The 11,857-nt window shown below is 42.1% G+C and overlaps 1 protein-coding gene across 3 annotated transcripts; it reads right to left on the bottom strand.

Moving 5' to 3' along the window:
- Window positions 1-638: 638 nt before the first annotated feature.
- On the bottom strand, window positions 639-9,996 carry LOC148691888 (uncharacterized). 3 transcript variants are annotated; one of them, XM_088682187.1, is made up of 7 exons: window positions 9,760-9,996; window positions 9,555-9,665; window positions 8,957-9,023; window positions 8,029-8,101; window positions 6,309-7,735; window positions 1,716-1,782; window positions 639-860 (listed from the first exon to the last, which is right to left on the bottom strand). In XM_088682187.1, the coding sequence occupies exons 5-7, from the start codon at window positions 7,729-7,731 to the stop codon at window positions 854-856; spliced, it is 1,497 nt and encodes a 498-aa protein (XP_088538313.1). In that variant the 5' UTR covers window positions 7,732-7,735; window positions 8,029-8,101; window positions 8,957-9,023; window positions 9,555-9,665; window positions 9,760-9,996; the 3' UTR covers window positions 639-853. The 3 variants fall into 3 exon arrangements, with proteins under 3 accessions (XP_088538313.1, XP_088538311.1, XP_088538312.1); XM_088682185.1 differs by lacking the exon at window positions 1,716-1,782; XM_088682186.1 differs by lacking the exon at window positions 1,716-1,782 and having other exon boundaries at window positions 9,555-9,658.
- Between the last annotated feature and the right edge of the window lie 1,861 nt (window positions 9,997-11,857).

The following is an 11,857-nucleotide window of genomic DNA, read 5'->3' as shown; positions in this document are numbered from 1 at the left end:
CCAATTGAATGGGCGATAACTTAGCCTTCCCCATATCCCAGGTTCCATCTCATCAACTCTCCATCTCTGCAACTGCATGTTTATAGCTCCCATTTCATTTATTTCTCCAGATGGATACAGTTCGCTGGGTCTACCTTGGGGTCCCTCAAGGGCTCCAATTGCCGACCCCTCTTTGTTCTAATGTCTCTCATCATACATGTTTTTTAAATGAGAAATTAGGTTCTCATCCATCTTTCTTTTATTTTATTGATTAAAACCTTATTTCTTTATAATTTTTATCAAGGTTCTTAGGTTTTAAAGAATGTCATTATTTTAATAATAAAATATGAGAAGTGTTATTGGCACTCTAAAAATCTCATTCTACACTCCTCACAAATGTATTTTTTTTTTCCAAATATAGAAAGTTTAGAGTGTAGAATGAGATTTTTGGAGTATCAATAACAATTCCCTAAAATATTTACATATTAGCATAATTAAATTAAATTTCTAAAATATATTAATTTAGTATTAGAAACATTGCATTTGGTATATTTATATTTACGGCTATACTTTGTATCATATATTTTTTGACACACCCCGACCGAGATCAGGGCATGCTGGCCGTCACGCGAAGGTGACGTAGCCATGTGCGCGTGCGGAAGCTAAAGGTATAGTAATATAAAAGTACGAATAATTAAAAACCTAATAGCATACAAAGTACTAGTGTATGTGAGACACAATTCAGAGCAAGTCTACAGCAGTCGAAAAAGGAAAGTTACGACATATGTACACCCGAAGGTGACCCTACAATGGTGAGTGTCTGTCAGAAATGCCGGGACGCCCTCTGGGATGGACCACCGAACTTGCTAGACCACTAGAACCTGGAGGGGCGCAAAAACAAAAGCGTGAGTGGGCAAAAACAAAGTTCTTTGAAAACTCTTTAGCAAAACACATTCTAACCCCTCGCCGTAAAACCTGTATACTTCCCAGAAAATGAACATATATACGTATGTATAGGTATGTCAATAATGCTCCACATATGCCATTCATGCTCACAATATGCCATTCATGCTTGAGAATATGCCACAACAGAATCTCATAATCAAATGTAATTGTTCAAGCATAATTCACATCAATAACATATAATCTGGCAGCCGGGAGTCACCTAACGTGACCTGTACGGCTGCATATAGAGCTTCAATCTCAACTCAATATCTGAATCTGCACACGAGTCGGAACCACCTAACGTGGTCTGTACGACAAGACTGGGTGTAATATATACGCTCTAGTGCTACGATCACGTGAAGACTGTGCGAATAATCGCGGGTCACCTACGAGTCGGAACCACCTAATGTGGTCTGTACGACAAGGCTTGCACCTAACTTGGATCCAAGGCGAGCGTGTGGTGCTGGTGAACATCACGTGAAGGACTGTGCCCTGGCCCTGGGCGGGAGCACTAACACCGGGGGTGCAGATTATGAGCTCTCTAAGCATTTCAAACTACTATTGCATAATAAACAGGAATGCATAACCACATGAATACCGCTTACCTGGCACTTACCTGTGCGTCCACAGCACCAAATACACATTTATATATGTATGCCAACTACCAACGCACGTGATGATGCGTAAACAATATTCAAATGATGCATGGCATAAAACATATAACCTTTTCTATTTAATTTCTGGGAATTAATATGTATATAGGTATATACGGAAAACAAAAGCCCACTCACTGATAATTAGAAGGGTCGTAGCCCCCCTGCCTCGAGTGCGTACGCTCGTCCTCGGAAAACGAATCACCTATACGCGACAAAGTTACGAAAACATTAATTTAAAAGCACCTAAGCAACTTCTCGTAATAACTTCTCATACATTGCTCAAAATGGACAAATGAATATACCAACGTGACCTACACAACCTCAGGATCACGCCCATATTTTTAGAAAAATTTTTGGACCACGCACGCGCCCCCACGCGCCTGAACACGCACGGACCTACGCGCCCCCACGCGCGGCCCACGTGCACTGCACACTGACGGCGTCAGTTGACGCCGTCAGGAATATTCCGTTAACTGACGGAATATTCCGTCAAATCTAACCGGATTCTGTCACTGCCGTTAGGAATATTCCGTTAGACTTAACGGAATATTCTCCTTTCTTCTCCGGCGAGACGCCGGCGCCGGCGACGGCGCCGGAAAACTGGGTAATTTTCAAACTAAGTTTTCTCCTTCGTTTTTCAACCATTTTTCACGTTCTTTATACCAAAATGAAGCTTAGGACTAGTAGAATCACGTTAGACTAGTTTTAAGGCCTAAAAATTGCTAGATCATACCTGTCTTCAACTTCAAGAATCGGCCAACTTCGTACAGGACGATCCCGACGTCCAAATTCACCCAACGAACTACTCCGAGGCTCCTTGGGACCTCACAAGCACAACTACAAGCTTAGAAATTCCAAAAACAAGCTAGTTTAGGTTTGCATGAACAGTGTAAAATTCGGCCATTGTTGAAACGACGTGAAAACGTTCGAATTCTTACCTGGAATTGGTATGGTTGTGCTCCTCACAACCTCACGAGCACGAGGGTGGTCTTGGTTTCTTAATTGGTGCAGGTTTGAGTATGTTTGTATGTGTGGCCGTGTGTGTTGAAGGAAGAAGAAGAAGATGGATTCGGGGAGAGAGAGAGAGAGAGACTGAGACAGAGACAGAGAGACAAAGAGTGAGGGAATGAGGGAGGGAATCCCGGGAAAGTGAGGGTGAGGTGTGAGTGTGTGTGTGGTCCTACACACCACACTACACAACACTTAACGTACACAAACAAATTAGGGTAAAATTGTCATTTTAAATGTACGTCTCGTTAGTTTCGGGACGGGATGTTACAACCTACCCTCCTTAATAGAATTTCGTCCCGAAATTCAAAACAACCTCAATACACCCCTAATAGTCAAAGAATAATCTAGGATACAAATCCCTCATTCGTTCTTCTGTCTCCCATGTAGCTTCTTCAACCGAGTGACTCCTCCACAAAACTTTCACCAAATTCACCGTCTTGTTCCTCAGAACCTTTTCTTTCCAATCTAAGATCGTTAACGGTTCCTCGTCGTACGTCAAATCTGGATTTATCTCTAACGGTTGAGGAGGTATCACATGCAATGGATCAGCAACGTAATGTCGGAGCATAGACACGTGAAAAACGTTATGCACTTTAGCCAACTCCGGAGGCAACTCCAACCTATAAGCTACCTCACCAACTTTTTCTGTGACTATGTACGGTCCGATATACCTGGGACTCAACTTCCCTTTCTTTCCAAACCGCACAACACCTCTCCACGGTGAAAGCTTTAGAAATACCCAATCTCCGACCTCATACGTTCTGTCCGTAGCATGTCGATCTGCTAAACTTTTCTGCCTGTCCTGAGCTGCTTTCAGGTTAGACCTAATTACCTGAACATTTTGAGTAGTCTCCTCGACAATCTCCGGACCTACCAAGACTCTTTCGCCAACCTCCGACCAACATAACGGAGTGCGACAAGATCTACCATACAAAGCTTCAAATGGCGCCATGCCAATGCTCGAATGGAAACTGTTGTTGTAAGCAAATTCCATTAAATCTAATCGCTGGTGCCAAGCATCACTGAACTGTAACACTGATGCTCGCAGCATATCTTCCAAGGTCTGAATAGTTCTCTCAGACTGTCCGTCCGTTTGTGGATGATATGCCGTACTGTAAAGTAGTCTCGTACCCAAAGCTTCCTGAAAGGCTACCCAAAACTTTGATGTGAATCGTGGATCACGATCCGAGACAATACTTACAGGGACACCATGGTACTTCACAACCTTTGAGATAAACAATTCCGCTAACCGGCTCAAAGAATACTTCTCTCTTACTGGAATGAAATGTGCCGACTTAGTGAGCCGATCAACGATCACCCAAATGCCATCAAAGCCATTATGTGTACGCGGCAACTTGTACACAAAATCCATAGTGATATTTTCCCACTTCCACTCTGGAACGGGAAGCGGCTGTAACAATCCAAACGGCTTCTTTCTTTCTGCTTTAACCTGCTGACAAACAGCACAACTGCTCACATACTCAGCTATCTCCCTTTTCATACCCGGCCAATAGTAAAATGGTCGAATGGTATGATACATTTTGGTTGCCCCTGGGTGCATGGCATAAGCCGAGATATGTGCTTCATCAAGAATTTCCTTCTTCAAGTCCACATTACTAGGCACGAACATTCTACCCTCTAACATCAACATGCCATCAGAATCACGAACTCTGAGATCTCGCCACCTTCCTTGACCTCGAGCTTGAATTAGTTCTTGAATCTGTTCATCAGCTACCTGAGCTTCAAGCACCCGATCAACTAAGATTGGCCTAACTTGAAAATTAGCAAGTAATGCCACTTCTCGATCTTCTGCTTCTAACCTTACTCCCGTAGCACGCAAGTCCACCAAAAGAGGAATACGACTAGCGTACAACGCATTGATACGGCCATGTGACTTCCTGCTAAGTGCATCGGCTACTACGTTCGCACGACCAGGGTGATAATCAATCGTGCAATCGTAATCGCTGAGCAACTCCAACCACCTCCGTTGACGAAGATTAAGTTCCTTCTGGGTAAAGAGATACTGAAGACTCTTATGATCTGTGAAGATCCTACACTTTTCTCCATAAAGATAGTGTCTCCACAACTTCAACGCAAAGATAATAGCAGCCAACTCCAAATCATGTGTAGGGTAATTCATTTCATGGGTTTTCAACTGCCGCGAAGCATAAGCAATCACCCTACCATGCTGCATCAATACACATCCCAGACCATTCAAGGAAGCATCGCTATAAACCTCGAAATCACCACTATCGTCTGGAAGTGCCAAAACAGGTGCATTAGTAAGACAATGCTTCAACTGCTGGAAACTTTGCTCACACTTATCATTCCACTCAAACTTAACATCTTTCCTTGTTAACCTCGTCAGTGGCAAAGCAATTACCGAAAAATCCTTAACGAATCTCCGATAATATCCCGCCAAACCAATGAAACTTCTCACCTCAGTGACGGTTCGTGGTTGCTCCCAACTCTCCACAGCTGCAACCTTCTGAGTATCAACCAGAATACCTTGAGCAGAAATGATGTGCCCCAAAAACGCGACTTGATCTAACCAGAACTGGCACTTACTAAACTTAGCATACAATTGGTGTTCTCTCAACCTTTTCAACACCAAAGTAAGATGTCGGACATGTTCCGCTTTGGACTTAGAATACACCAGAATATCGTCAATGAAGACAATGACAAATCTATCCAGGTAAGGCTGAAATACCCGGTTCATTAAATCCATAAAAGCTGCTGGTGCATTCGTCAACCCAAATGGCATAACCAGAAACTCGTAATGACCGTAACGAGTCCTGAACGCCGTCTTAGGAACATCATCCCTACTAATCTTCAGCTGATAGTACCCAGACCTCAAGTCTATCTTAGAAAATACACAAGCACCTCTCAGCTGATCAAACAAATCGTCGATACGAGGCAATGGATAACGGTTTTTAATCGTCACCCGATTCAATTGTCTGTAGTCGATACACAGCCTCAAAGTCCCATCTTTCTTTTTCACAAACAACACTGGAGCGCCCCAAGGTGAAATACTAGGCTGAATGAATCCCTTATCCACTAATTCCTGTAATTGCACTTTCAATTCCCTTAACTCAGCGGGAGCCATACGATAAGGAGTTAATGAAATAGGATTGGTACCTGGAAGCAACTCAACAGTGAAATCCACATCTCGATCTGGGGGTAAACCAGGTAAATCTTCAGGAAAAACATCAGGGAAGTGTCTAACCACTCTCACATCCTCAATTCTGCTTGGAACGGCCTCCTCTAGTACCACATGAGCTAGATACCCCTGACAACCTTTAGTCAACAACTTCTTCGCTCGTAAAGCCGAAATAACACCATGTCTTACCCCACTCTGCTCACCCACAAAAGTAACCTCAGGTAATCCAGGACGGTGAAAAGTAACTACTTTCCCGTAACAATCAATTTTGGCACGATAGAAGTGCAACCAATCATTGCCCAAAATCACATCAAAATCGACAATATCTAACGGAATAAGATCCGCGGGCATAACTACACCCTCTACTATCACTGGACATCCTGGGTACACACAATCTACAACACATCTCTCTCCTCTAGGCATAGCGAACTCTAAATCGTACCCTAGAGGTGTGGGGCGAGGTTGCGTTACTTGAGCAAATGTATGAGAAATAACGGAATGTGTAGCTCCACAATCAATTAAGACTCTAGCAAAATAACCAAGAATGTTTAACGTACCCATTATCAAGTCCGGGTTGTTCTGAGCATCCTGCAGGGAAATATTGTGAATACGCCCCTGGCCCTGCTGTCGTCCTCCACGACCTCTGCTCGCTTGAACACCGCGACCTTGAGCTCCACGCCCCTGACTGGGCTGACCCATCTGCCTCGAAGACCCTGCACTACTAGTGGCATTCTCACCCTGCTGATACTGTCCTCCTTGGTACCACTGAGAACCACTTGTTGGAGCTGGAGGATACGGCATGTAGTTGCTGGGATACGGGGGATAACCACCTTGTGAATACGGGTCCTGGGGGTACTGATACGGTCCCGGGGCATAGGGAACAGCATCACCCTGATAGTGATAGGCACCACCTCTACCTGTTTGACCATAATTACTCGGACCTTGGATTTGCCGAATCGGTGCAGGTGGCGGCATAAAGGTCTGCTGCGGCTTCTGTTGCTGACCCTGGGGACAATTCACCGCTCTATGTCCCATCTGCCCACACGTGAAACAAGCACCGTTGCCACGCCTACACTCGCCGAAATGTCGATTATTACATCTACGGCAAAATGGGAGTCGGTTTCGGCCACCATCATCTTGTCTCTGGCCTCGAGCACCTCCATAAAACCTACCTCCACGTCCTTGTCCAGAGGCACTGAAACCACCACTAGACGAACTTGAACTTGCACCACCCCTTTTAAAGTTCTGAGTTTGGCGAGGCCCCAACGATGTTTGACCTTTTCCTTTGTCGTCTTTCTTCTGATTGCCGTTTTTCTCTTCGTCACTATCACTTGACATATTCTCAGAGTCCTCTACCCTCAACAATATCTCATAGAACTCCTGATATGACTCACAGTGAGTAGTAGTTACCATAGAACGCCATTTCTTCTTAGTGCCCAAGCGAAAACGACGAAGCATCTCCGCCGGATTACCAGCGACATCAGGATAGTAACGAGACAAATCAGTGAACTTACGATAGTACTCGTTAGCCGTCATCTTTCGCTGTTTCAATTCAGTGAATTCCTGTTTCTTACGGTCGATATACTCAGGGGGTACAAATCTCCTTTGAAACACGTCTTTGAAAACATTCCAATCGGTCCTCTGAGCTGGAGTCAACCTACGAAGTTCTTGCTCCCACCAAGCTGCAGACTCCATCTCCAGAAACCAAGAGGTTGTCTCAACCCACCTTTCCATAGGAAGGTTCCCCTGGTTATGTAACACACGGAAAGTCTTCTCTATGTGTTCCAACCAACGTTCTGCGCCTTCATGACCCTCGTTACCTTTAAACTTATCCAACTTCAAGTTATACATAGTCTCCAGAGGAGTCCTCTGGGGAGGGCGCATCACTGTTTGAAGGGCTGTAGCAATCACTTCCCCCAACTGAGTAAGATCAGGAAAACTAGACTCATCTGAGCGACGTGGTTCCCGACGAGGCGGCATGATTCTGACAGAAGACACCAACTATTAGAATACTCACAAAGACACAGGACTGCCAAACCTAGGCTCTGATACCAAGCTGACACACCCCGACCGAGATCAGGGCATGCTGGCCGTCACGCGAAGGTGACGTAGCCATGTGCGCGTGCGGAAGCTAAAGGTATAGTAATATAAAAGTACGAATAATTAAAAACCTAATAGCATACAAAGTACTAGTGTATGTGAGACACAATTCAGAGCAAGTCTACAGCAGTCGAAAAAGGAAAGTTACGACATATGTACACCCGAAGGTGACCCTACAATGGTGAGTGTCTGTCAGAAATGCCGGGACGCCCTCTGGGATGGACCACCGAACTTGCTAGACCACTAGAACCTGGAGGGGCGCAAAAACAAAAGCGTGAGTGGGCAAAAACAAAGTTCTTTGAAAACTCTTTAGCAAAACACATTCTAACCCCTCGCCGTAAAACCTGTATACTTCCCAGAAAATGAACATATATACGTATGTATAGGTATGTCAATAATGCTCCACATATGCCATTCATGCTCACAATATGCCATTCATGCTTGAGAATATGCCACAACAGAATCTCATAATCAAATGTAATTGTTCAAGCATAATTCACATCAATAACATATAATCTGGCAGCCGGGAGTCACCTAACGTGACCTGTACGGCTGCATATAGAGCTTCAATCTCAACTCAATATCTGAATCTGCACACGAGTCGGAACCACCTAACGTGGTCTGTACGACAAGACTGGGTGTAATATATACGCTCTAGTGCTACGATCACGTGAAGACTGTGCGAATAATCGCGGGTCACCTACGAGTCGGAACCACCTAATGTGGTCTGTACGACAAGGCTTGCACCTAACTTGGATCCAAGGCGAGCGTGTGGTGCTGGTGAACATCACGTGAAGGACTGTGCCCTGGCCCTGGGCGGGAGCACTAACACCGGGGGTGCAGATTATGAGCTCTCTAAGCATTTCAAACTACTATTGCATAATAAACAGGAATGCATAACCACATGAATACCGCTTACCTGGCACTTACCTGTGCGTCCACAGCACCAAATACACATTTATATATGTATGCCAACTACCAACGCACGTGATGATGCGTAAACAATATTCAAATGATGCATGGCATAAAACATATAACCTTTTCTATTTAATTTCTGGGAATTAATATGTATATAGGTATATACGGAAAACAAAAGCCCACTCACTGATAATTAGAAGGGTCGTAGCCCCCCTGCCTCGAGTGCGTACGCTCGTCCTCGGAAAACGAATCACCTATACGCGACAAAGTTACGAAAACATTAATTTAAAAGCACCTAAGCAACTTCTCGTAATAACTTCTCATACATTGCTCAAAATGGACAAATGAATATACCAACGTGACCTACACAACCTCAGGATCACGCCCATATTTTTAGAAAAATTTTTGGACCACGCACGCGCCCCCACGCGCCTGAACACGCACGGACCTACGCGCCCCCACGCGCGGCCCACGTGCACTGCACACTGACGGCGTCAGTTGACGCCGTCAGGAATATTCCGTTAACTGACGGAATATTCCGTCAAATCTAACCGGATTCTGTCACTGCCGTTAGGAATATTCCGTTAGACTTAACGGAATATTCTCCTTTCTTCTCCGGCGAGACGCCGGCGCCGGCGACGGCGCCGGAAAACTGGGTAATTTTCAAACTAAGTTTTCTCCTTCGTTTTTCAACCATTTTTCACGTTCTTTATACCAAAATGAAGCTTAGGACTAGTAGAATCACGTTAGACTAGTTTTAAGGCCTAAAAATTGCTAGATCATACCTGTCTTCAACTTCAAGAATCGGCCAACTTCGTACAGGACGATCCCGACGTCCAAATTCACCCAACGAACTACTCCGAGGCTCCTTGGGACCTCACAAGCACAACTACAAGCTTAGAAATTCCAAAAACAAGCTAGTTTAGGTTTGCATGAACAGTGTAAAATTCGGCCATTGTTGAAACGACGTGAAAACGTTCGAATTCTTACCTGGAATTGGTATGGTTGTGCTCCTCACAACCTCACGAGCACGAGGGTGGTCTTGGTTTCTTAATTGGTGCAGGTTTGAGTATGTTTGTATGTGTGGCCGTGTGTGTTGAAGGAAGAAGAAGAAGATGGATTCGGGGAGAGAGAGAGAGAGAGACTGAGACAGAGACAGAGAGACAAAGAGTGAGGGAATGAGGGAGGGAATCCCGGGAAAGTGAGGGTGAGGTGTGAGTGTGTGTGTGGTCCTACACACCACACTACACAACACTTAACGTACACAAACAAATTAGGGTAAAATTGTCATTTTAAATGTACGTCTCGTTAGTTTCGGGACGGGATGTTACATTTTTATTTTTAGTTTGTACCCAATTTTAATTTACAACTCTTTTTTAAATTTGTACTAAATTTCTTTTTAGTTTTAAGTTGTACCCATATATTAATTTCTTTTTGTGCCCTTTTCTTTAAAAGATTTATTTGTAGTCTAGTTTTTATTTTATTTTATTTTAGTACCCATAATTCATCCATAATGTACCAATTCTACTTTATAAATTTACCACTTCTTTATGTGCAAAATGTACCCTTTTTTATTTTTTTTTTGTAAATGTACCCTTTTTTATGTAAAATGAACCCAATTTTTTAATGTAAAATCTATAAATGTACCTCTTTTTCAATTTCAAATGTACCCTTATTTAAAAATATAAAATAAAACATTTTATTTTGTGAAAAACTAAAAAATCTGATAAGTGTAAGACGAATTATCAAGCTTTGTAATATTATAGAGAGAAATTAATACTAAAATTTAATATTTTTTTTTTCAATTAAAGTATTCAAATTAATAAAATTTTATTTTAAGATTTTGGTATAATAAAATTTCAATCAAAATAATGTATCCATATGAATTTTGGGGTAAATTACTAAATAGCTTATTTACAATTTTTTTAACACTATGGATACATTCTTTTGCTATTTATGATTTCATATTATTCATTGTTTTTATTCATTTATTCAATAAAAATTTTTGAAAACTTTTTACTGTAGCCGTTCATATTATTACATTGTAACATAATGAGGGACTTTAAATCTAGGATTTATATGCCACATATACACACACACACACACACACATTAAGGGAGAATGGAGAATTTGAAGAGTAAGACCCTAACTATCGGGACAATAGCATAGTTAAGATAAATCAAATTACTTACTGTTTCAAAATAGTAATAAGAAATGGATAATGATAGGCTAACCAAATTGTTAAAACAAATTTGCAAACTAAATGGACCTCCAAATCTTTTCTACCTGCATCTCAAATTTTCAAGATACGAATCTAAGATCTCTCAGTAAAGAGGAAAAGTGGTGAAAATTTCCAAAATTCTTCAACGTTAACTTTCTATTTATTTATTTATTTATAACGAGACATAAATTTTTTTTATTAGATAGAGAATGTTTAATTCTTTAAGAGTGTATTATCCATACACTCATTTTTACTTCTCACAAACCTCTAGTTAATTTTTTGTCTTTTGATTTTCTTGAATTCATTCACTTTGGTAGCCGAAAATTGAGAGAAATATGTAAAAAATAAAAAAAAATGCGTACCCCCAAAATTAGGACATTTTCTCGGACAGTGTTTGATGATCAACTTGTCATTAATTTAGTATCAGGATCCTCTCCTGATCTTAAAAAACTAAGCCTACTGAGCAAGCAATCGTGACCGTTGAAATTTGATCAAACGGCTACAAACAGAGAAGGCCCTCTAAAAGTTATAATAATTGTAGCCGTTAGATCAAATTTCAATGGTCACAATTGTCTGCTTAGCAGACTCAGTTTTTAAGGGTCAGGAGAGGATCCTGATCCATTAATTTAATCCCAAATTAAGAAAATGAACTCTCACACCACACATGTTCCCTTGGAGTGAGAAATGCAGAGCATAACTGCTAAAGCAATACCACTGGATCGACCCATAGAAATTCATACACGTTTCAACCTCAAGCCGTATGATCGTACCGAAAGACCTTCACTGCGATGTTTTCTAACATTTTTTCGCAATATTTGTTCATTTACCGTTTTCAACATCAGTAACTAATTCTAACTAATCTTTTGA

This window comes from Pyrus communis, chromosome 13 (genome assembly GCF_041283825.1).
Source record: "Pyrus communis isolate YQ-2024b chromosome 13, ASM4128382v1, whole genome shotgun sequence".
NCBI classification, from domain to species: Eukaryota; Viridiplantae; Streptophyta; class Magnoliopsida; order Rosales; family Rosaceae; genus Pyrus; species Pyrus communis.
Note: the sequence above shows the minus strand (reverse complement) of the source record. Positions and strands in the feature narration are given on the sequence as shown.

Coding starts and splice junctions, on each gene's coding strand:
- LOC148691888 (XM_088682185.1), bottom strand. CDS start 7,731: ATGCCGCCTCGTCGGGAACCACGTCGCTCAGATGAGTCTAGTTTTCCT. Junction 861..6,308: donor CAACCCGGACTTGATAATGG/GTACGTTAAACA, acceptor GCGCCCCTCCAG/GTTCTAGTGGTCTAGCAAGT.